Genomic DNA, 27,228 nt, shown 5'->3' with positions numbered 1-27,228 from the left:
TTTAAAAACTTGCTCAACATGGGCTATACTGCTTAAAAATATATATTGGAAACAGTGGTAGCCTAGTGGGTAGAGCTTTGGGCTATCAACTGAAGGGTTGGGCTGTTGGGCCCTTAAGCAAGGCCCTTAACCCTCACTGCTCCAGGGGCCCCGTTCTGAACAAGCTGGGATATGCAAAGAAACAATTTCGTTGTACTGTACACATGTATATGTATATTAGACAAATAGGTATTCATTCATTCATTCATTAAAAATATCAGTAGGGTATTTAGAAACTAAACACTTATAGTCTTTTAAAATCATTAGTAAGGCAGAACATGTTCGTAGCTGGTGGCTAGTGTTAACCAAATAATACTAGTGTAATCTTATATCATACTACTTAGTATGTCACTGTTTCTGTCACTGAAGGCTCCAACTTTATGTGTTACATTTGAAACAGGCTTATAAATACCAAATAAAGTTTCTTTCTACACCCTTTTAAGCTAAATTCTCTCAGTTTTTTTTTTTTTTAGATGTGTATACTCTTTAAGAAATCATGTCTGGCTTTATAAGACTAATTCGTACAAATGCAAAGTTTTCATTATAAGTACTGACAGAGTTAAGAAAAACACATTGCATAGCATTTGGCATTGCTGTAATTGTAACTGTACATTGACTTAACTAATAAATGCAGATGCCAAATGCATAATCATTATTCATATGTTACAAAAGCTGAAAACTGAAGACTGAAATCTCTGCGTGGGATTAATACATTAGATTTGAAGGTAAATGCAACAATCATCTATGAAATCCTAGTAGAAGAGTAATATAAAGTAGAAAGTCAAGGCAGATATGGCAATAGTATTCCCACCAAGCTTCAAATCAATCATGCAATCTTTGAAAACAAAAGGGAGGAAAGTGCAGGGAGCCGTGAAATGTAGCCGTGTAAATTAGCTGTTGGCATCTTTTCTGTTCCTTGCAAGTTTAGTTTTATGGCAAGATGAAGAAAAAAGCAGGAAAAAGGATTGACTCCCGGGTGGTGAATGCAGCGCTGGTCATTCTATGTGGATGAAACAGCTCCTTTAATGACCGGAGGTTCCCTGTTGAGGTACGTGGCCCAGTACACCAGGTTGAAAGTTCCAAAGAGCACAGGGAACACTATTCGCGACATCTTATCGATCTTGCTGACACTGTTGTAGGTCTTTTTGGGGTCCGGGGTCGACTTGCTTTCAGAGCTCTTCATCTGCACTGTGGTGCTGTTGGATATAGTGGAGATGGTCGGGTCCTTAGTGATGTTGGCTGTGAAGTTCATCCCAGTGGAACACGTATTGTTGGGTTTCTTGGACAGTGCCAGTGGATCTTTTTTCTGTGGGTGAAAATATTAAAAAAGGGTTATTTATATTAAAGTGGAATATGACATTACTTTTCCAACAGACAGTTAGGAATGGTGAGGTTACTAATCCAAATAGTTAATAGCTAATCTATCAGAAAAATACTTTCTGTAATCATTTTTACATTTATTTATGTCAGGTAATCCTAAACTGCATGATGTCTCCTGCCCGTAAATCCACATTATGCGTGGAGTGTGCCATGTATTGCCATTGCCAGTTGGTTCTAAGAGTTCCCTATCTTTCCTGTTTTTCAAGCCTTGTATTGTTGCAGACAGTTGGCGCAGCCTGTCATATCTTGACAACCAGTTCTTAGTTCTGCACTAACCCTGTTCTATCCACTTTCTCTGTTGTGGGCTGCGGATGTTTTTGTGTCTTTCATATGTTACTCTATTACTCAACTTATTTGTGACTGTCCCCGTTGTTGATTGTAGCTTTAAGTCACTGTATAGTTCTAGCTTGTCTGCTGGGTGGGAAAAAGGCTGGACTAAGTGGGTGGGGCCTTCAAACCCTGTGCAAGGACCCTGGCTAGCAGACCGAGACGCCTGTGCAGAAAGTGGATGAGCCTCATGTGTGAATCCACCAAAGCATGGGCGTAAATAAGGGGTCTGCTAGGACTGCGCACTCATCGGAGGGAACGTGAGCAGCAATTTACCCTCCTTGAACGCAATCAGGGATCCACAGCAGCGGAAGACAAATTGACTACGCTAAAATCGGGAGAAAAAGGGAGATAATGCATGAATAAAATAGCTGGTCACAGTTTTTAAGTATGGAAAGCATTGGAGGATAGTGATAGCCTAGAGGGCAGAGCTTTGGGCTATCAAAGAATCGGATGATTGTCGGCTTAAATCCAGGCTCTGCTATGCAGCTACTGTTGGGTCCTTGAGCAAGGGCCTTTACCCTGTCTGATCCAGGGCACTGTAAAATTGCTAACCCTGTGCTCTGACCCCAGCTTGTACTATACTAGTGAATATGTATATATAAAATATATAAAAATATATAAAAGCGTCTTTGAGTATCTTGAAAAGCGCTATATAAATAAAATGTATTATTATTATTATTATTATAAAGAGATTCTTCTTCTTTATCTGCATTATTTTAGAACTACTGTATTTTAACTTCAAAGGCTTCAACTCCTTTATTAATTTATCATTCCAAATTTTTAGATGCTTAACAATAGCATGTTGTATCAGTACAACACAACAAAGCAGCACAGAAAGGTTTTTCTGAACTAGATTAGTGCTAGTGACCAGCCCCCTCATGCTTCAGTGTGATGAAATAATCATGTAGGAGATTGATGAAAGAATCAATTGGCCTCTGTTTTTATGCCCTACCATCACATTGTTTTATCCTGTTATCTATCATATGGACTCACATGGAATCACAGAGCACACGGTCTATCCCAAACCGCCACTTGAAAAATCCAACAGTTTAAAAATAATTTTTATAAGATATTGCTAGGATTTTAACCTCTATAGTCTCACTCACTGTCTTAACCGCTTATCCAATTAGGGTCGTGCGCGAAGGGCGTTGGGGTTGCTGGAGCCTATCCCAGCTTTTCATAGTAACACCCTGGACACCCTGGACGGGGCGCCAGTCCATCACAGGGCAGACACACACACACACACACACACACACACCCATAGGGCAATTCAGTGTCTCCAATTAACCTGTCTGCATGTTTTTGGACAGTGGGAGGAAACCGGCGCTCCCGGAGGAAACCCACGCAGACACGGGGAGAACATGCAAACTCCGCACAGAAAGGACCCGGACCGCCCCAACTGGGGATCGAACCCAGGAGCTTCTTGCTGTGAAGAAGCTCTATAGTGTATAATATTATTAAAAATAAATCAGATAAAGGGAACAAGGACAATGCTAAAAACACTACTGAATGCTCATTATCGTTCATTCCTCAGGTGTCACTGTATTGAAAAACAGCATGGTTTTGCAAATAATGGACTTGAAAATCCTGTTTGTATTTAGGAAAATGGCACTGCACACAAAACCAAATGAATACTCAAGCTGTAGAAAAACAGCTCAAAAAATCTGTATTGTTAAAAAAGATTTATCCATTTTTGTTGTTATTTACTACAGTTCAGTCTAAATATATACTTTCAAATGATAGTAAAAATTATTGTAAATAATTAGAAATGCTTTGAAATAGTAATAAGAAGGATCATTATTAATTAATTATTAATCAATTATTTTTTTTATATATATATATATTTTGTTTATGCATTTTCTCCCTTTTAGCGCATCCAATTGCCCGATTGCATCATGCTTTCTCTCCGCCAATGCGATCCCCGCTCTGACTGAGGAGAACGAAGCTAACCCACACCCCCTCTGACACCTGGGCAGCGTATGCATTTTGTTACCTACACTGTCACCGAGTGCAATGCGGATCAGCACTGTGTACAGAGAGACACACCCTGACAGCACTCTTTTCCTGTCTCTGTGCAGGTGCCATCAATCAGGTCGTAATTGCATTAGTTATGAGAGAGTCCCTATCCGGCTTTTAATATCCCACCCCTATCTGACCTATCTGAACAACAGGCCAATTGTTGTTTATGTGGCTGCTCAGCCCAGCCGGCAGGCAGAGCTGAGATTCGATACGATGTATTCGAGATCCCAGCTCTGGTGTTCAGCGTGTGTTTTACTGCTGTGCCACCTGAGCGGCCATTATTAACTGCTAATAGATTAAATATTGTTTTTTTAATAATAATCATTGTGTTCAAATATCCAGGGTTATAAGGGTCCCTCTAATAAAATTGCAAGTACAAAATCTTCCATTATTTTTCCGTAGGATTCATGTGTGGAGATTGGCTAGGCCATGCAAGCACCTTTCTCTTTACGCAGTTGTTAAATCTTGTGTGACACACCTGTCTGGGGATAATTTATGGTTTCATGAAAATTTCACAGGTGGATTATCAAACCACTCGTTTTTAGATCTTTCAGTGGCTCACTTCTACAAAATGGATATTAATAAAACATGCAAGTTAGTCTCTGAATTTGAAGTAATAGACCATAATATCCAAAAGCTATAATGTGTTTAAAGACATATGATACATGAAATGGGTTGTTCTGTTAGGTAAGGATTATACATTTCTATTGCATTGGTACTTGAGCAGTAAAGCACAGTTCCAGTTTAAAAACATATCTGGCAACATGGGCTTTAGAAAAAGCACTTTTAATTTCATAGTTTCTAATTTTCTTACTATCTACATTGTACATTATGTTAAACAAAGCATAGTCCAAGTTTTATGTTTACAAAAGTGTTGGTACATGTGCAGTAATAAAAGCAAAGGCAGTAAAAAATCACTTTTAATATCCTAGTGCTAAATGTCCTAGTGCATTATGTAGTAAAAAAAAAAAACATAGTCCAATTTTTTAGTTTACAAATGTTTCAATACATCTGCAGTAATGAAAGCACAGTTATAAACTGATACATGGGGATCCCGATATGATAAACCAAAATGGCACTCACACACACACACACACACACACACACAGATACACAGATACAGAGATGTTTACTTACCTTGGGCTGTTGAGCCTCCAGAGCTTTCTTGCCATCCCAGGCCCAGCTGCGCTTGGTGAAGTAGTTGACTGTAGCAAATTCAATGAGGGCGGAGAACACAAAAGCATAGCATACTGCAATGAACCAGTCCATGGCTGTGGCATAGGCCACCTTGGGCAAAGAGTTCCGGGCACTGATGCTAAGCGTGGTCATGGTTAACACCGTGGTCACACCTGAGGGCAAAACAAAAATGAGATGATTAAAAAGTTAATCAATAATCATTAACAATCCAGGCTAAAAAGGTATGTAAACCTCTGGGGTAACAAGTAAAAGTCAGGTGTTCTATTTTGATCAGATGAGATTAGAGGTGGGGTTGTGGAGGTGCCCTGCTGAGTTTCCCTATTAAAAATACACATACTGGGTGTGTATCAAAACCTAGCGAGCTGTCTTGCTGTCTTACTGCCTACATAGGCAGCTGCCTAAGTCGAGAGTATTCTAATAAGTCATTGACATATAAGGCAGGTTATTCGAGTGTGCTATTTAGAAAGCGTATCCATCAGTTTTCGCTAATTAAGCTAACACAGTTAGCCTCATGCCATTCAAATCAATGGGATGGGGTGGCACAACGTGCTAGCATGTCAACTAACATCTCCCTCCTTGTAACAAAAACGGTTAAAGTCCGAATTTGCAAATAAATACAGTTGTACAAGTTTGTACAAATTAAAAATCAATGATAATTTATTTACGTTTGAAAATAACTCTTCACGTTCGTTTCTCCGCACTGTCCGCCATGTTTTTTTATTTTTCTGTGAGAAAAGTTGTGAATGCTGGGATTGCCTCCACCGCTAAGGCAGCATCAGATGCTCCCTTGTTCTTGAGTCAAAATAGTGTTGAAATTTTAAGATATCTTACTAGTGAGCATATTAAGGCATCTAGGATTTCAAACAGCCTCCTTCTTGGGAGCGCACAGGATGACATAAAAAGCTGTCTATGTGGATAATTCACTAGGTTTTCAAACACACCCACTGTGTCTGCTCTTCTTAAGATGGCTTGGTACATGTTAACCATGGCCCAGATAGAGAGGAACCTGTGCAGAATGCATAGTGAAAAAGGGTCTGCTAAGGGCTGCACATGGGTCGGAGGAGCGGTGATCAGCTATATAACCACCTCGACTGCAGAATATCGGGGGTCCTTCAGCAGCGGAAGACAAATGGACTATTATTATTATTATTAGACTGTGTCTTTAAGATATTATAATTGTAATAATATTGATTCATTCATTGCCTGTTTCACCATCGCTTCATCCTATTCAGGGTCGCGGCGGGTGAAAGGCAGGAAACACGCCAGTCTATAACAAACACCACACACTCCATTGCAGCACACACACACACACACACTCACAGTTTCTAGTAATCTGTCTCGCGTGTGTCTGTGCTGCTGCTTTAGCTGTTTGTTGAAATCAATGCAAGTCCACAAAACACACAAAGCTTGCAGTGAAGCAAATTTAAAACCCCTGTGTACTAAGATTAGCTGATTATTTTGTCTAAATGTTGATGACAGTTGTCAACTTATGAATCTCTAAATTAATTATCAGACGAGAAACAGACTTGTTATAAACTGTTCAATTAAATACAGCAGAACTCATATTGAAAGCTCTACATGCTTTGATTGTTTTTGTTAAAAGGCCAGACTCATGTATATGTTACAATAGCGGTAGCCTAGTGGGTAGAGCCTGTGGTGTACCAACTAGAAAGTTCTGAGTTCAAATCCTGCCTCTGACCATCCAGCCACTGTTTCATTGTACTCCACATGTGTATATGTATATACCTATATATGTATATATATAATTTAATTGGTTCTGTACAGTATATGTGCTGTACCATACACCATAATACATTTCCTTTTTTTTTTTTTTTTTTTATATAAAAGGGAAGCCCCCTTCCAAAAGAACATCAGGAATCATGTCTGGAGTTGTTTCTCTCCGTGGCTGAGTGTGCAAACCACAGGGACCTGCTTCGGGCTCACCAGGTTTCATTTTTTTACGACAAACTTATCCAAAATTGACTGTATTTTGACAAAATATACAGAAAACACTGGAAAAACACTGTCCGCTGTCCAAATTTTCGCTCACTGTATATATGTATATATGTATATATGTATATATATATATATATATATATATATATATAGAGAGAGAGAGAGAGAGAGAGAGAGCGACGGACGCTCTGAGTCAACTTGTTCGTGACGTCACGTTTCGTTCACGTGTGAATTTTGGTTCGTAATCCGAAATTTGTTTGAACGTTAAGTTGAAAAAAATCACTCGTAACCCAAAATGTTTATATGGTAAACGGTTCGTAAGTCAAGGGTCTACTGTACTTTATTCACTAAACTTTTCAGATTTATTATTTAAATTGAACAAACTTTTTAGTTTTAGTATTAAATAATGTGTATCAAAGCTTGTCTTCAAACAACAAATTAGATTTTCCATCCTCAGCTCCATTCTCATTTGTAGGTAGTAAATTAATTATCTGAGTAGAGGCCTTGAGAACTGTGTCGACTCCAAAGCTTTAGAAGCACATACGTTTATTTGGCCTTGCTGTAGAGTACATTCAAATGTATTAGTCTGAGAAATGTCTGGCTCTGATAACCTTCGTTATTCTTTCACTTTGAGGAAAGAAGAAAATGATGTAAAATTAAGACTTTGTCTTTTAATTTGTCTTAATTCATAAAGTTGTAATAAATAAATTAATTTCATTTTCATTTTATTTTCATCAACTGCTTTGTCCTGGTCAGGGTGGCAACAGCTCCGGTTTTACTGGAAAACACTGGGCGCAGGGCAAGAACACCCTGGACAAGTCGGCAATCCATTACAGGGCTTTGGCCACCTTCCTCTCAGACATAACCGATCATGTCTGTTTAGATGCCTGGATGGTCAACAGCACTGCTGAGATTTGAACCCATATCTTAGCGACGGTGAGCTAGTTCAATAGATAATAAAACAGCACACCACCAGAGCGCCTATAATCTTATGTTTGTGATCTTATCATAGACCTATAAAATTAAAAGAAGAATGATTCACCTTACTTAAAACTAACAAGTAAACATATTTTATTTATTTTTTTAATTTTCTATTTTTCCCCAATTTTTCTCTCCTAATCTAGTCGTGTCCAATTACCCTGAATGCGTCCTCTATACTGATTCGACCCTTCACCGCTGACTGAGGACGCCTCTTAACTGACATACGCCCCCTCCGGCACGTACAGTCAGTACAGACTGCATTTTTCACCTGCACGAGTCAAGTTCATACACTGACGAGCACTGTCATTTCCCATGTCCACACACACCAAATGGTTTCACAGCATGAGAATGATTCAGAGCTCAATCGACTCAGCTGTATGACCCGAATGACTCTTTTTGAATGAATGACTCTCTCTGAATGAATCAGACCTTCTGGCTTTGGTGAGACAGTTTGAGATCTTGAGAGTTTTGGTATGTGCCATTCATGGCAGAAGCTCATCAAGTTAATCATATGTTTACCACAGATCAGAACTTTTATTAGGCTTTTTAATGAATTAGAACTGTGGCTTTCAGCTGGGAAAGACCTGAAATCTCTGGACAAAGGGTGTGTGCACCCAAATAAAAGTATTTCCAAATCAAATAAATGCACTGTGTTTTTATATACATTAAATAAGATTACAATACTTAAGTGTATTAATGTAGGATGTAAAAAAGTAATAATAAAAAATATTAAATACAGTGGTACTTTGAAACTCAATGTCAGTTGGTTCTGGGAGTGGCGTTGAGTTTAAAAGGTGTTGATATTCAAGGTATTTTTTCCCATAAGGATGTTTGGGAAACCTGTTAATGCGTTCCATGGTCCTGTGGACTTGCATATATATTAGGCATATGTAAAATAATGGGGTCGTTTTGACACTTATACACTGAAAATAACACAAATATAATATAAAACACACTGAAATAAAAAGCTGATTCTTACAATTTCTCAGAACCCTGAGATGTAACACAAGTTTAAAAGTGAAACAGTGAGGAAAATCCAGATAAACACAGATACATGTGGAGCTTTACGACTGAATCTGATGGTTATTCCACACAAATGCAGATTCATCTCATATTCACACTTTGATGACGTATTACCACACTGCTCAAGCTGAGCGCTGAACAAAGCGACTGTTCAGTGTTAATTTGAAATTAAATGAATACATTTTTAAAAAACAAACTGAACACATTGAGTTTAAGGAAAACATTGAGTTTAAGAGTACAAATTTCTCAATGAAAAGCGTTGAGATTTTGTGTTTAGGGGTCTTTGACTTACAAGGTACTACTGTAATAAACACAGAACACTGAGCTCCTCCTTCCTAAATATAACTTTTCTGCACATTGGCTACATTGCTCAATGACTTAAAGTTCTACGTTCCAGGGTGGCACAGTGGCTTGAGAAGGTCCTTCGTGGGTTTCCTCCAGGAGCTCTGCTTTTCTTCCCACAGTTTAAAGACATGAAATAACCTCCTTGAATTTACTGAATTCTCATAAATGAGACACTCACCAAAGACAGTTCTCGCAGGGACAGACTCTCGATTCAGCCAGAAGGAGACTTGGGACAGAATGACGGTCATGAAGCATGGCATATAGGTCTGGATCACAAAGTATCCTATCTTCCTCTTCAGGTAAAAGTGTGCCCTCATTACTGTGTATTGGCCTGTAAAAGAAAAAGAAAGCAAATAGATTAATAGAGTACAAAGATAATTAAAGGAGCAGAGAACAGATGAGTAATTGACAGATTGGGAAACACTATGTAATTAAACTTTGAGTAATAAGTGCCAAATAACAGAGAAAAACAGCTGTTTATATACGTCATGTTTTACACTTTGGTTACATTCATGACAGAAACAGTAGTTACTCATTACACAAGGTTCTTCAGTTCACAAGGTTATATCGAACACAGTCATGGACAATTTTGTATCTCCAATTCACTGGAATTTTATGTATATAATATTTTGTGTATGTGTATGAGTGGGGGCATCTAGATACTAGTTGAAAGGCACAAATGGTTTACAACCGGAATTTACAACTGGGCTAACTCTGAAGTCCTACCTCTGTTTCACCCTGGGGGTTTTGTGATTCATGTGAACAATGCATGGTCAACGCATGGACATTTGGGATAAGCCAATGAGACTACACCACAAACTGTATGCATTTCACGTTGAAAGGTGTTCTTGAAGTATAAAAGACACAAGTGTTAACAGTTTCGGGGAAGGTCTGGTCAGATACGGTCTGAAGCCTTCCCGCTGGCGTTACGTTCTTAAGAATAAAGGGTATTCTTAATTCCTAAGGCAAACTGGTCTGGTCTGGTTAATATTGCGAAAACATTCCCATGACACACCTCACTTGCATGTCTTTGGACTGTGAGAGGACACCGGAGCTCCCGGAGGAAACCCACACAGACACGGGGAGGACATGCAAACTCCACACAGAAAGGACCTGGACAGCCCCACCTGGGGATCGAACCCAGGACCTTCTTGCTGTGAGGTGACAGTGCTACCCACCAAGCCACCGTGCCGCCCGCTGTTTATATATATGAGTGTGTAACTTTTAGCTATGGAGACCTCTCTGGTGTAAGTGTTTGACTGAAAGCAATTATATCATGGACCAATTTGATGGTTAATTTGCAAAACGAATTTTCCTTTTTCTGCTGAATGTTGTTACATCTTGTCAGCCTAAACAATTTAAGAGATTAAAGCCAATTAAGCTAAGTGACCATAGACGGGCCAATTTCGGCCAGCCCCGTAGAATATAAACCTTGCTTATTGTAAAGTTTTGAAAGTTTCTGGGACTCAGACCACACTGAGAGTCACTATTTAGTCATTGTTTTTTTCTTTTTCTCAGATTTCCCCCCCAATTTTCTCCTCTAATCTAGTCATATTCAATTACTTTAATTGCATTACGCTTTCCCTCTACCAATGCAACCATCCACCGCTGACTGAGGAGCTTCACAACAGCCAATCGTTGTTCATGTGGCCGCCCAGCCCATCCAGAGAGAGTCGTTATTTTAAAATAAAGGAAACTTAAACCAGCTGTAAATTAGGAGTGGCCAGTCTGCTAAAACGCCACAAGCAAGTTCATGACCCCAAAATACAAATGAAAATGGGTACAAATAAGAGAAGTGAAACTATTAAACTGCTATTAAAAAAAAAAAATCCATAAACCTCAATACTAACCTAACATTTGCATATCTGGATAACCCCCCTAATATTTTGAGATAATTGTCAATGGATACCAATGTAGCATTCTTTTTATGGTCAAGTTTACATAATAAATAATAAAGATTAGTGGTGGGCGGATCGATCCAAATATCGATAGTATCGATACCAACGTTGGTATTGGAATCGGATCGATACTAGCGTGATGGTTAGTTTCAGTTTTTTCTCAGTTTCATTCAGTACGTTCCTCCCGTTTTATCAAAAAGTAGACGTGTGTGTGTCTAACATGCACACTTTGCTCCTCCCTGCTCCGCTGTACCGTCACGTGACTAAGCAACACTGAGAAAATACATGTAGCAGTAAGTGAAAGGCAGGATCGATACCAAATTTTGCAGTATCACACACCACTAATAAAGATTCTTTATTATCCTAATTATTGCGTTGATCATTATAAAATCACTTCATGAAATAAAAATACATAATTATTATTATGTATCATTATTATTTCTGTTTTACCAATATAGGCATTTACAGGCATTTATTTATTGACAAGGGAGGTGTGAATTTGCTGCCACATGATAGAATGGGAAATTAAATATAAATCTTTAATATGATAAAAGTAATTGCTGCTGGTATAAATTCCATTAAGTCTCAATATGAGCAAATGCTACACAGTTACTGTGGTACCTGTTTCTCTGACCTGCCTCATGAATCATGCTTAGTATTTTAATACTGTGTCATGCATAAAGGATTTTTATGCATTTACACCAGACTTGTAGCTTTTTTATAAAGGCTTTATACTCAGTACTGCCCTGTCAAGCAATCAAACAGTAGCAGGAATATAAGAGAAAAAAAACACCCTCTATCCTGTTAAATAAGCAGAGATTGCATCTCCTCGTCTTTGAAAAATCCTTTAAAACCAGAGAGACTGATAACCTAAAGAAAATCCACTGATGACGGCTGCTTTCTCCCGGGCAAAATCGGATTTTTGTGTTGTACTAATCCCTTGTCACAATCTGCATCCTGCTGCTCTCTCACTCACTCGCTCATAGACCTAACCAGTTGACTCAGCCGGGCCACCCTGCAAAGGTAATGCACTGCAGTGACCAGGGCACCAACCAAAGAAGACAAGAAAAAACAAAAAGGGGGATCAATATTTCAGCTAAACCAACAGATGGAAGTTAACTGGTGACTATACAATCCTGAAAAAAACTTCTGGATATTGAATGTCAAAATGTACCAGTGGGAGACCATGTCTTCACTTAAGAAGGCAAAGGATGTTCCTGCTTACTCCATGATCCCATAAATGGGAGGACAGCACACTCAGGACTACATGTCAACAAACATGCCAGTGTGGTGGATCTTACTGTTCAGCTTATGGAATGTTTATGCTGAGCTTCCATTTATAGCAGAGAACAATGCTGCCATGATGGTCAACTGGTAAGTGTTTTTACGTCCTTGGCGTTGGCTGATTCAGAATTTATGTTCTTTTGTGATTGTCTTGTGAACCTTTTTATTTAAGATTTCTGGGAGGTTAACATAACTTGCAAAGTTGCTAGTGTCTGCTGCTAGAAAGCGTCTCAATAATATGATGCTACCACCACTATATTTTACAGTAGTCTGGCTGATTACCTTGTGTTAACTGACCTTGTTAGTTACACACCATGCATACTGTCGCATATGTTCATGTTAGGATTATCTTTTAGAAATATCTTCTTCTATGAGAATCTTCTACCTATCTAATCCATATACACCGATCAGGGATAACATTATGACCACCTTCCTAATACTGTGTTTGTCCCCTTTTGCTGCCAAAACAGCCCTGCAACTGTGATGCACTGTGTATTCTGACACCTTTCTATTAGAACCAGCATTAAATTCTTCAGCAATCTGAGCTACAGTAGCTCGTATGTTGGATCGGACCACATGCATCAATAAGCCTTGGCCGCCCATGACCCTGTCACCGGTTTCCCACTGTTCCCTCCTTGGACCACTTTTGATAGATATTGACCACTGCAGACCGGGAACACCCCACAAGAGCTGCAGTTTTGGAGATGCTCTGACCCGTCACAGTTTGGTCCTTGCTCAAATCCTTACGATCGCCCATTTTTCCTGCTTCTAACACATCAACTTTGAGGATAAAATGTTCACTTGTGTCCTAATATATCCCACCCACTAACAGGTGCCGTGATGAAGAGATAATCAGTGTTATTCACTTCACCTGTCAGTGGTCATAATGTTATTAGTAGTTGATTCATGTACATTGCTCTTAGTTGGCTTGCTTACAATATACAAACAATCTGACTTGTTAATGTGAGCTTTGGGGTATATAATACAGTAGATTATTTTGTGTGCAATTTTGGTGCTTTTGTGCTTCTTTAAATTGAACCATGAGTTATTTTAAATGTTTATTTGACATGATCTGTTCTGTGGACAGTCTGTCAAGGACCATGTACCATCTTTCAAGGAGAATGATCAATAATTTTCTAACACAGTTGAACATGAACCAGTTGAGGAAGACTTGTTTTTTTATCTAGCCTTTTATTTTATTTTATTTGTTGTTTGAAAGGCTTTGTCTCAATGCAATAGCTTTATTTAGATGATTAGATGTGATGTGGTTAGCAAATCTTTTCCAAGGGGACTGCAACTTATTGACTATTGATATTTTCAAACGCAATAATTTCACATTCATCTGGCAGCTTGTGTTGAGGGTCTCCATACTCGTTCTCTATCTGCCTAACTCTGTCTCTATTCCACGCCATTCCCAGTTTAGTCTTGGTGAATCTATTCTTGACCTCTTAAAGAAGGTTTGCACCAGATTATCAGCCCTAACAGCTTCCTTCACAACCTTTAGCCTACGAAGATGGTAGCTGAGTTAGCACTGTAAGGAGGGATGGAAAATTATATAAAAGGTAGACAGTCACCACGGAGGCCAGGTGAGGTCACACTCTCCTGATCTGTCCCTGTTTTGTGTTGTACTAGGACCTGTTCGTGGACAGCTTTCAGTGTTTAGTGCTGGCCAGAAAGCAGGGTCAGATTAAACTATGCTACTGATAAGAGTGAAGCATCAACTCTCAGGTTGTGTTTATTACTTAGTAATTAATGTTAGTTTGTTTATAGGGATTTTAATGTCATATTTTACACTTTGGTTACATTCATGACAGGACAGGTAGTTACAGGTTACACATGATTCATCAAGTTCAACATCAAACAATTTTGTATCTCCACGTCTTTGTACTGGAGGAAACCCATATAGACACAGGGAGAACATGCAAACTCCACACAGAAAAGACATGGACTGCCCCACCTGGGAATTGAACCCAGTACCTTATTGCTTTACACTTTTCAAATACCCAGTAACCAAAAATCATCTATAGTGTTTTATGATTAAACATACATTATATGATAAAAATGGTGTTCTTATGATCAAGTTCAGGTGTTACAGCCACATCCATTGCTAACAGCCATTGTGGCAAGAGTTTGGGGAAGGCCATTTCCTGTGCTACTATGACTGTGCCCCTGTGGACAATGTGAGATCCATAAAGACATAATTTGATGAGTTTAATGCTTCAGAACTTCAGTGGCCTGGACAGAGTGGACAGAGCTCAACCCTTCTCACAGACAGTGGCCTGACCAGAACATATTTACCAGGCCTTCTTGTCCAACATTAGTGCCTGACCTCCAAATACGCTTTTTTCCAACTAAATAAACCAAGACACCCTTCAGACCCTTGTTGAAAGCATTTTTAGAAGAGTGGATACTGTTAAGCTGCTTGGAGGAAAAAAATGGTCAACTCCATATAGATTTGGAATAGGATGTCTGACTAGCTCAGAAAGGATATAGGCATGAATTAGTTTTATATATATTAAAAACCTTTTTGTATTTTTTACTAGCTTTAAAAATATCAAGATTTATGACAATTCTGCTAATAGCAATATGTGGGTATAATTGTGTATACATGGCTCTGCCATGCAGCCACTGTTGGGCCCCTGAGTAAGCTAACCCTCTTGGCTCTTGTGTCGCCATACAATAGTTATATTAGGGATGTAACGATGCACCACAAGACAGTTAAAAATCGGTGCACGTGTCGAATCGGTAATTCATTCAAGATGAACTGATATTCACTTTAAACAGCAGAGAGCACTGGCGCTATTCACCTCGCCTGGTTGACGGCAAGTTGCCGGGTAGGAGATTTTCCAGCCAAATTTATTTATGTGAGGACACTTTCTTTATATGTATTATTCATTTATTTATATAATGTGGGATTTGTTTTAAAATTTCATTTCAGTTTTTTTTTACACAATAAGCATTATTTGGCATAGTTTGTACCTACCTCAGAAATAAAAGGGCATTCATTATTCGGATAAATAAAAGATAAGCACAAATACAGTATTTTATTTTTTAAGAGAAATAAAAAAAAGGAAACTTTGTCATCATTTGTCTTCAATTTCATTTTGTTTTAAAAAAAAAAATCGGGAGAAAAACGTATCGTGAACCCAGTATCGTGAATCGTATCGCATTGTGGGTAGAGTGTATCGTTACATCCCTAATATATATACAATAAATATATATATGGCATCTATCCAAAGCAAGGATCATTAAAGCATGAGTTAAGGAGGTTGATGTGGCCTGCACAGAGCCCTGACCTCGACCACATTTAACAATTAACATCTAACTTCAATACTTCAATACTTCAGCTTCAATTAACTGAATGGGCACAAATTCCAGCAAACACACTTTGAAATCTTGTGGAATACCTTTCTAAAACAGCACTGTCAGGGAGTAGAGCTCGATATTAATGTAATAATATTATTTGAATAGACATCTTAATGGGCAGGTGTCCATATACTTTTAGTCATATTGTGTATGTGTCTTCATAGAGGCAGAGGAGGGGAAAACCACTCTCTATTAAAACCCTGTAATAACCAGGGCGCTTGAGCGAGCTATGATGAGTGTATTACCGCTCTGCTTTACGTAACCGAATTAAGCAGATGCCACTCGCCCCCCTACTCCCACCCTCTCATCCACGTGATTCGAGGCCAGCTTCAGTCAATCACGGCTTACTGACGTCACTTGAAACCAAAGCTGATGGGGGAAGCACATGGATAAACCCTGCGGACTCAGTGCTTTAGGCAGGGATAAGTGTTTTCCCTCCCTCCTGCCGTTCTGTCTTTTTCTCCATCGTTTTTCTTATTTCTCTTAGTCTGGCTGTAGAGACAGCTGGCCATTAATGACTGGGGCTTCAAATCAGCACATTCTTTTGACATTTTTATCCAGCTTGATTTGTACGTGCTCTCTGACAGATATGAGATAATACATTTCATGAGGCATTGCAGCTAATAAAAGGTTCAGAGTAACTGGGTTCGATCCTCATTCTGACAGGGATGAAGCAATTAGTGAATATAAATAAATGAATCAATAAGAAACTGTCACTGTCATTCAAAGGAAAAATACCATTTTTTTGTATGCTTAGCACCCTAAATTTCTTCACATACAGGTATTTATGCAAATTCGAGTAGCCAATTCACCTTCTGCATGATTTTGATAGGTGAGAGAAAGCTAGAGAGCATAGACGAAACCCAAGCAGTCACTGGGAAAACATTCCAAGCTTCTTACATTGATTTAAACCAAGGTCCCGAGGACCCTGGTGCTTCAGAACAGTTATAGTTCTTTGCTGTGCTGTTTTTTATGACACTATAAAAATGGGTAAAATCCACTAGGTAGCAAAAGCTAAAGCTAACCATATACATCGATCAGCCATAACATTAAAACCACCTCCTTGTTTCTACACTCACTGTCCATTTTCAGCACTGCAGTGACAATGACATGGTGGTGGTGTGAGTGGATCAGACACAGCAGCGCTGCTGGAGTTTTTAAATACCATGTCCACTCACTGTCCACTCTATTAGACACTCCTACCTAGTTGGTCCACCTTGTAAATGTAAAGTCAGAGACGATCGCTTATCTATTGCTGCTGTTTGAGTTGGTCATCTTATAGACCTTCATCAGTGGTCACAGGACGCTGCCCACGGGGCGCTGTTGGCTGGATGTTTTTGGTTGGTGGACTATTCTCAGTCCAGCAGTGACAGTGAGGTGTTTAAAAACTCCAGCAGCATTGCTGTGTTTTATCCACTCATTCCAGCACAAGACATATTAACACACCACCACCATGTCAGTGTCACTGCAGTGCTGAGAATGATCCACCACCCAAATAATACCTACTCTGTAGTGGTCCTGGGAGAGTCCTGACCATTAAAGAACAGCATGAAAGGGGGCTAACAAAGCATGCAGAGAAACCGATGGACTACAGTCAGTAATTGTAGAACTACAAAGTGCTTCTACATGGTGAGTGAAGTTGATAAAATGGACAGTGAGTGTAGAAACCAGGAGGTGGTTTTAATGTTATGGCTGATCGGTGTACATAGATACACTAATGTTGAAACTGTGCGTGTAAACAGAGCATTCACTAGGACTGGGTTCCAATCCTATTGCATCATACACTAACCTATTCACTACATCACATCTAGAGACATTTCAAGTGGTCAGTTCACCTGCTGGACTGCTGTTCATAATTCTTTGTGGCAAAAAAACACACAAAAAATGGAAAACATGGTAAACTGACCAGAGATGTGGACTCCAGGACCCTGGAGCTTTGTGGTGCTGTTAATAATTAAATAGTACTGCATAATGTAGTTGCTATTATAAATGCTGTTTAGATATAAAGCAGTGTGTGTGTGTGTGTGTGTGTGTGTGTGTGTGTGTGTGTGTGTGTGTGTGATGTTTCTCTGGCTTTTTTCTTATTTCTTATTTATGGCAAAATAATTGCATTATTTTAATCTCTGACAATACAAAACACTACACAGCCTGTGCTCATATTAAAAATAGGCAAACATGACTGTTTCCCATTAAGGAACCCATAAATATATTTTCAACAGACATATTTTCATATATTTTAAGACATCATTTATTTATACACACTGTAAACTGTAATCTAGCCATCAAAACAGCTTTTCATAGTAAGATTAGACATGCATGCTTTCAGAGATGGGTGCAGGACATTAGTTGCAGCATGTCTTTACTGAATGTGGACATGCAAGCCAGATGTTGCTGCAAATGGCTGCTATGACTGAGGGTAAGGGTGTTTCGTACCTCTGCTGGTACTGATGTCTTCAGTATCAGCTGTCTGGCCAACCAGATGGTACTGGTTGAGACGTGAGCCATCCTCCGCCACCACGACAGATGTTTTAGGGTCCTGGGTCCATTTGTAAACTACCTCTGAGATTGGGTAGGCATCTGGAAAAAAACACAATAAATTTAGTATTGTCACTGATGTCCAGAAACGTTACTCTTTGTAGTGCTGTGCATTCTGTACAAATATGTATTCGATTGTTTCTACACTCAATGTCCATTTTATCAGCTCCACTTACCATTTAGGAGAACTTTGTAGTTCTACAATTACTGACTGTAGTCCATCTGTTTCTCTGTATGTTTTTTTTTAGCCTGCTTTCACCTTGTTCTTCAATGTTCAGGACCCCCACAGGTCCACCACAAAGTAGGTATTATTTAGGTGGTGGATCATTCTCAGCACTGCAGTGACACTGACATGGTGGTGGTATGTTAGTGTGTGTTGTGCTGGTATGAGTGGATCAGACACAGCAGCGCTGCTGGAGTTTTTAAATACCGTGTTCACTCACTGTCCACTCTATAGTCAGAGATGATCACTCATCTATTGCTGCTGTTTGAGTTGGTCTGTGGTGGTCATGTGGGGGTCCTGACCATTAACGAACAGCATGAAAGAGGGGTTAACAAAGCATGCATTGGGTGTAGAAACTGGGTGGTTTTAATGTTATGGCTGATCAGTGTATGCTTTATTTACTAGCGGCAGAAATGCTTGGAAATTGTCAAAAAAGTCAAGCATTAGTCCTAATAAATATAATCAGTGTCCAGTGCATAATGAGATCAGAGTTTGAGGTGAAACTAATGAGCTATTTAAGAGTCTAATTAGCAAAATATACAATTCACTGGTTGTATCTTATTAAACACCGGCAAGAGTAGAATAAACACAGCAGTACTAACAGACAGTCTACTCGATGTGGAATGTGCAACTATCTAATTAGCCTACAATTAGTTTTATTCGACCTGTATTTTAGTTCCAATGAGACATAGTGCTGCAAAAAGTAGTTCGTGAACCCCTGAGTGTGCAGAGTATCTGCGTATCTTACTCACAAACTCTACTCTACTCTACACAAGGTGTAGCCTAGTGGTTAAGGTACTGGACTAGTAACCAGAAGGTCGCTGGTTCAAGCCCCACCACTGCCAGGTTGCTGCTGTTGGGCCCTTGAGCAAGGCCCTTAACCCTCAATTGCTCAGACTGTATATTGTAACTGTACTGTAAGTCGCTTTGGATAAAGGTGTTTGCTAAATGCCGAAAATGTAAATGTACTCTACATTTAACATGTATTACATAAACACATTCTGCCTTCTTACAATTGTTAGACACACATGTTAACTATCAACAGTCAAGGTTAGAAAAAGTATAACAGTGTATAATAATTAGGGCTGTCAAACGATTAAATTTTTTAATCGCGATTAATCTCAGAATTTCATATAGTTAATCGCGATTAATCGCATTAAATAAAATCTGTGTAAATGTTATAGAAAACAAGGTTTTTTAAGTGAAATGTGAAAAGTGGACGTTTCTACACGAAGTGAGTGTGTTTTGACCCTTTTGGGGCTTCCATAGTTCATGGACTAGCGTGCTTGACTCCGGTATTCAGTGCCGTAACAGATTAAGTTAATAAAGTGTTTTGCTCCCGACAACTTGTGAATATACCGTGTATTTATTTCTTTATTATGCAAGTGCATCCCTACGACGCTCAGTTATATTATTTTAACAAACCGCAAATGAACAACGGTGGCAAGTCCGACATTAAAACGTTGGTTCTACCAGTCAAGTCTCAACATGAACTAGAATTTGCGTTAACGGCACTATTTTTTTTAATCGCGTTAAATTGAGATTGCGTTAATGCGTTATTATCGCGTTAACTTCGACAGCCCTAATAATAATGTAATCATGTTTTGGATTATGCTGATGATCTTTACTGGTCATGTTGTAGCATCTCACTTGGATTAAAAATCTAGACTTTGACCTGGCCCAAACACATTCTGTTGTTGCAGTGGCGTAACTACAGGGGGGACAGCGGGGGCAGGTGCACTGGGGCCCATGGCAGGGGGGAGCCCCTCCACGACATGAACTCAACCATCCACCTATATATATACACGACATTTATATATGTATATGACATTTGTTGAAAAATTTTTTTTGCACTGGGGCCCATGAGCTCCTAGTTACGCCACTGTGTTGTTGATTAAATGTGCTGTGGTCAGTGTCTTCTTGCATCATGTATCTTTAATTAACTTGTAGATAATGAATTGCTATTTTAAAGACATTCTTCCTTCAGTGTCTGCAATATGTTCGAACCTTAGAAAGCACAAACCAACAGAGCTGCCTTCTTTAGTCAGACTGAGATTTTGATATATCTATGCCTACCATGAAGACATTATGTGTGTTTTGATGGGTACATAACATTATATTGTGCATAGTGTTATTATTATTATTTTATTTTTATTTTTTATATGGACAGGGTAACCATATAAAATGGTACCCTGTAACTCAACGTCCCCTAAACTCGAAATCTTTGAAACTTGATGCCCTTCGTCTAGAAATTTGTACCCTCAAACTCGACGTTTCCCTTAAACTTGACGTTTGTGCGACTGCCTTTGGGTTCAGCATTCGGCTCGAGCGATGCGGTAAAATGTCATCAAATTGCGAATATGAGACAAATCTGCATTTGTGTGGAATAACCATCAAATCCACTCTGAAAGCGTCCACATTTATCTGTGTTTAGCAGAGGATTTTCCTTACTGTTTCACTTTTAAACTTGTGCTATAGCTCCAGCTTAGTCCCGCCCATATCTGAACAACAGGCCAATCGTTTTTCATGTGGCCGCTCAGCCTTAGCCAGCAGGCAGAGCTGAGATTCGATACGATGTATTAGAAATCCCAGCTCTGGTTCTAGCATGTGTTTTTACCGTTGTGCCACCTGAGCGGCATTTTTAACAGTTTTTAATTGTATTTCAGTGTTTTTATATTATATTTGTGTTATTATCAGTGTATAAGTGTCAAAAACAACCCCATTATTTTACATTAGCCTAAAATATATGCAGTTCCATCAGACATGGAACACATTAATAGGTTTCCCATACATCCTTATGGAAAAAAATACCTCAAAACTCAGCGTCTTTTAAACTTAATGCCACTCCCAGAACCAACTGACGTTGAGTTTCAAGGTATCGCTGTAACGGTACAATTGCTGTAGCTGTTATTTCATCTCTGTAACTATTAAAGAATTTCAGTTAATTCCAAATGTTTATCATTCTACAATACATGTCCATTAATAGCAAACAGTTGCTTAGTTTGTCCCACTTACATTTCCTAAGCAAGTACATACACCCTTCCTTTTTGTGCAGAATATTCATAAAATACAAGCCTGAGACGTACACAAAGGTTGATTTGTCTAGATCACTGCTCTGTACAGTGCTTCATTTTCCTTTATCTCTTTATCTTGCAGCCATGCCAATCTCTCAGAAATCTATTAATCCTGGCAGTCTCATGACGGATGTCTCCAGTGCAATTAAGATCGACTCTAACAATTCAGACCGAGATTACTTGGCCAAACCGCTCACACACTCACTCACGCTCCTAACTAAGATCTGCCAAATTCCAAATGCAATCTGTTCACTGCTTCATCTAGGCAGAAATGAAAAGACAATGCAAATCAGTACCTGTTTCTACACTCACTGTCCATTTTATCAGCTCTACTTACCATATAGAAGCACTTTGTAGTTCTACAATTACTGACTGTAGTCCATCTTTTTCTCTTCATACTTTTTTAGCTTGCTTTCACCCTGTTCTTCAATGGTCAGAACCCCCACAGGACCACCACAGAGCAGGTATTATTGACATGGTGGTGGTGTGTTAGTGTGTGTTGTGCTGGTATGAGTGGATCAGACAGAGCAGCGCTGCTGGAGTTTTTAAATACCGTGTCAACTTACTGTCCACTCTATTAGACACTCCTACCTAGTTGGTCCACCTTGTAGATGTAAAGTCAGAGACGATCGCTCACCTATTGCTGCTGTTTGAGTTGGTCATCTTCTAGACCTTCATCAGTGGTCACAGGACGCTGCCCATGGGGCGCTGTTGGCTTGATATTTTTGGTTGGTGGACTATTCTCAGTCCAGCATTGACAGTGAGGTGTTTAAAAACTCCAGCAGCGCTGTTGTGCCTGATCCACTCATAACAGCACAACACACACTAACACACCACCACCATGTCAGTGTCACTGCAGTGCTGAGAATGACTCACCACCTAAATAATACCTGATCTGTAGTGGTCCTGTGAGAGTCCTGACCATTGAAGAACAGCATTAAAGGGGGCTAACAAAGCATGCAGAGAAACAGATGGACTACAGTCAGTAATTGTAGAACTACAAAGTGCTTCTATATGGTAAGTGGAGCTGATAAAATGAACAGTGAGTGTAGAAACAAGGAGGTGGTTTTAATGTTATGGCTGATCGGTGTATTTCTGCAATGCATCTGACATGATTATTCAGGCTCTTGGTTTATTCCTTGCAGCTGATAACTTTTGCCAGGAATTTTACATGTTCTTGCTGTGTCTTTGTGGACCGGCTATCACTGTTTTGTTTTGCTTCCACCTCTCAAAAACTTGGGTTGGCTACTGTACATCGTGTAAATGAGTAAGTGAATGAATGTGTCAGTGTTTTTTCTGCCTTGCACTCCTGACTTCCTACCCAGTGCAGCCCCGACCACAATAGACTGGATAGAGAAAATAAAGAAATGATTGAATTTAGGCGGCAGACCTAGATTCTGTGGACCTAGATTCTATCCCCACCTTCAGTCAGTGTGTGAAAAACTCACTCAGAATGTTTTCTTCAGGTCAGTGTGAGTTTTATTTCCCTCCAGCCTCGCAGTGGTTTGACTACTATAAATTGCACCAAGGTTTAAGTGAGTGAATAATTGGAATATCGATCTTTTTTGCCTACTGATTCACTCCTCTGGGAAGGCTTTCCAAAAGATTGTATAGCTTAGCTTTGAAAATTAGTGCTCATACAGTCAAAAGAGCATTTGTGAGGTCAGACAGTGATGCTAAACGAGAAGGCTCCGGGTTCGAATCTCAGCAGTGCTACAGACTGGCCTAGGAACTACACTGACATGATTGTTTGTTTGTTCATTAGGATTTTAAAAGGGTTTTACACTTTGGTTACATTCATGACAGGAATGGTAGTTACTCATTACACAAGGTTCATCAGTTTACAAGGTTATATCAAGCACAGTCACGGACAATTTAGTGTCTCCAAATCACCTCACTTGCATGTTTTTGGACTGTGGGAGGAAACCGGAGCACCCGGAGTAAACCCATGCAGACACAGGGAGAACATGCAAACTCGACACAGAAAGGACCTGGACCACCCCACCTGGGGAACGAACCCAGGACCTTCTTGCTGGTCTGTGAGTGCTACCAACTTAGCCACCGTGCCGCCCCTGACATGATTGATATGTCTGTGGGGGCTGACTTAAGATGGCCTAGCACCCTATCCATGGTATTCTTGCCTCGTGTACAGTGTTTCCAGTGAAACCAGACCCGTTGTGACCCTGACCAGGATAAAGTGTTTGATTTAAACAAAATAAAATGAAATGAAATGAAGGCTGCTGTAAATATACACTTACAATGAGGAGCCAAAACATTTAGACCATCCACCTAATTGTCTTCCATTTTTTGATACAATGTAGGCAAGGGCTTCACAAAACATTTGAAGGAGTCTCATAGTATCTGGTACCACAATATTAACAGTAGGTCCCTTGACCCCTGCTCCTTGCGAAGTGAATAGTCCTAATGTGCATACCGATACACTTCTAGCAATCCTAGAGTGTAACCTAATCTCATCTATGGTTAAACAATGCACATGTGCCTGGTCGTCCACATAATCTTAAAGAAAGTATAGATCTGATTTCTGCATGCCCATTGTAGGTGCTACCAACTGTGGACAGGAACTAGTCTGGGCTTTTCAACTGACCTATGACTACGCAACCTCATACACAGATGGGTCAGATGCACTGTATGTTGTGACACATTGACCTCATCACCAGTATTACAATGATCGCAGTTTGAGCCAGTGTAGCTCCTTTTCTGGTCTGTACCAGCTGCCATAGCTTTTATGTTCTCTGGCATTAGTCAGCTTTGGCTGCCCAACATGCTGTTGGCAGTTTGTGGCTTGTCCCTTCTCTGACCCAGCAGATTGTGTCATATTTTCAGAAAAACTTAACATTATGACCACGGACAGGTGAATAACACTGATTATCTCTTCATCACGGCACCTGTTAGTGAGTGCGATATATTATGCAGCAAGTGAACATTTTATCCTCAAACTTGATGTGTTAGAAGCGAGTGTAAGGATTTGAGCGAGTTTGACAAGGACCAAATCGTGATGACTAGACTGGGTCAGAGCATCTCCAAAACTGCAGCTCTTGTGGGGTGTTCCCGGTCTGCAGTGGTCAGTATCTATCAAAAGTGGTCCAAAAAAGAAACGGTGGTAAACCGGCGACAGGGTCATGGCTCATTGATGAACTTGGGGAGCGAAGGCTGGCCCGTGTGGTCCGATCCAACAGACGAGCTACTGTAGCTCAAACTGCTGAAGAAGTTAATGCTGGTTCTGATAGAAAGGTGTCAGAATACACAGTGCATCACAGGTTGTTGCAAATGGGGCTGCAAAGCCGCAGACCACCGAAAATGCCAACAATGGGCACGTGAGCATCAAAAATGGACCACAGAGCAATGGAAGAAGGTAGCCTGGTCTGATCACACATGGCACCAGGATGTACTATGGGAAGAAGGCAAGTCGGTGGAGGCAGTGTAATGATTTGGGCAATGTTCTGCTGGGAAACCTTGGGTCGTGCCATCTATGTGGATGTTACGTCGACACGTACCACCTACCTAAGCATTGTTGCAGACCACGTACACCTTTAATGGAAACAGTATTCCCTGATATCTGTGGCCTCTTTCAGCAGGATAATGCTGAATATACTTTTATAAATACATTTGCCTTTCATTTATTTAGTCAGAAAAAACTGTTTTAAGATTTGAATTATTTTGTGACTGTCATATGTATCTTATACATAAAGTGAACTTTTGACTTTATTTCTTCAGGGTTTTTTTTCTATTCCAGCACCGGCTCTGCTGTGATCCTCTGTGTATTTCTAAGCTATATTGTTTCCTGTATTTGATTTCCCAGTATACTGATTGTTTTTGTCCTGATATTGGATTCCAAATTTAGCTTAGTCCACCCTGTTTTGGCCAGTTGCTCAGATTACAGACTTGTTGTCAATTCACTTTGCACCGTGTTAGTTTAATTAATCCTTTACACCGAGTTTATACCCTGACTGTGGAGTCATTAACAAAACGAGTTATTTAATGTGGAAGAAGCACATGTATTTATAAGGAGTTGGTTTCTCTGAATGCTTTAACATGAATCACTTTACTGAGAGGGTTTGACAATAGATTTTGGAATATGACTTAAGGACAACACCTGCTTACACTTTACGGTTTATCCCAAAGGACCACACCAACCTTGGCAAATCATTTACTTATTGACCTGCTTTTACAACCGGGACTTCATTCATTCATTTGTTCATTTATTAGCTGCCAGGTTGCTGGTCCATCACAGGGCAAATACACACACAGTGACACACACCTAAGGCAATTTAAATAGCTCAAATTAACCTAACCGCATGTCTTTGGATTTGTGGGAGGAAACCAGAGCACCCAATGGAAACCCACACAGTCACAGGGAGAATATGCAAACTCTACACTGAAAGGACCCAGACTGCTCCACCTGGGAATTAACTACAGTCAGTAATTGAAGAACTACAAATTGCTTCTATATAGTAAGTGGAGTTGATAAAATGGACAGTGAGTGTAGAAACAAGGAGGTGATTTTAATGTTATTGCTGATCTGTGTAAATATTTTCTTCGCAAGTCCTACTTTGCTATAACAGATATGAAATTGAAAATATCACACAGTAATATTTATTTTGATCTACTTTGTTGTGTTCAACTCCAATCTTGTAACAGTGCTCTCAACAGATGTACACTGACCAAAGCTTGTACAGGCAAGCCCATACTTTATGATAGTGAGATAAGAGGTAGGTACCTGTATAAGAGGCACACATAAAGAATAACTGTGCCTGAATAGCTTGGTAAATAACGTCATTAATCATAATAATAATCTTTTACAGAAGCAAACCACACACGTTGCATTAGTGTCCTTTTGCATTCGGTCTGATAAGGCTTCACAGTGAGAGATTTCACCCTGTTCTAGGCATTGTTACAGCACAAATGAAAGAGTGACTCAACTAGAAGTATTTTAAAGGGCATTCCTCTCGAGGAAAAAGAGTAATGACCTTTATAAGTCAGGGAATGGTTATTAAAATAGATTCTCAACTGAAAATGACCATATATATATTTGGGACAATAATTAAAGAGTATTTGCCTCCAAGCAGAATGCAGAGAAGCAAAAAGAAGCAAAAAATTCCCAAGGATCACTATTTACAGAGAGTTACAGAAAGAAATGGTATCTTGGGGTCACCAAGTATCCAAACTACCATCAGACCTCACCTTCATGCCAACAGATTCATTGTAAGGTTTGCCAAGCAAAAGAGCTAAATGAGACTGGATCTTTGATTGGAACCATATTCTTTGGTCAGACCAAACAAAAATTTAGCTCTTTGGCAACAAATGCTTGTTTTTGGTGTATAAAGAATCTTGACTATACTCAATAGAACCCAATCCCCAGTGTTCAGTACCATAGAGGGCCTGTGATGTTGTGGGGCTGTTTATCCTCCAAAGACTCTGGAAATCTTGTTAGGGTATGGGGCATCATGAACTCCATGTACAACCAGAACATTTTAAAATAAAATCTCTCTGCTTTTGCCAGACAGCTAGAAATGGGTCGGCCATGGATCTTCCAGCTGGACAGTGACCTGCAATGTAT

General features: G+C 39.6%; 1 protein-coding gene across 1 annotated transcript in view; it reads right to left on the bottom strand.

Moving 5' to 3' along the window:
• Positions 1-938: 938 nt before the first annotated feature.
• gabra5 (gamma-aminobutyric acid type A receptor subunit alpha5) overlaps positions 939-27,228 on the bottom strand; it is a 75,725-nt gene continuing 49,435 nt past the window's right edge. The window contains exons 7-10 of the mRNA XM_062997968.1: positions 18,252-18,395; positions 9,449-9,601; positions 4,906-5,117; positions 939-1,345 (exon numbers count right to left, since the gene is read on the bottom strand). Coding sequence (XP_062854038.1) covers positions 1,040-1,345; positions 4,906-5,117; positions 9,449-9,601; positions 18,252-18,395 — 815 coding nt within the window. The 3' untranslated portion in view covers positions 939-1,039. The remainder of the gene's footprint in view (positions 1,346-4,905; positions 5,118-9,448; positions 9,602-18,251; positions 18,396-27,228) is intronic.

The sequence above is a fragment of the Trichomycterus rosablanca genome, chromosome 6 (genome assembly GCF_030014385.1).
Source record: "Trichomycterus rosablanca isolate fTriRos1 chromosome 6, fTriRos1.hap1, whole genome shotgun sequence".
Taxonomy (NCBI): Eukaryota; Metazoa; Chordata; class Actinopteri; order Siluriformes; family Trichomycteridae; genus Trichomycterus; species Trichomycterus rosablanca.
Note: the sequence above shows the minus strand (reverse complement) of the source record. Positions and strands in the feature narration are given on the sequence as shown.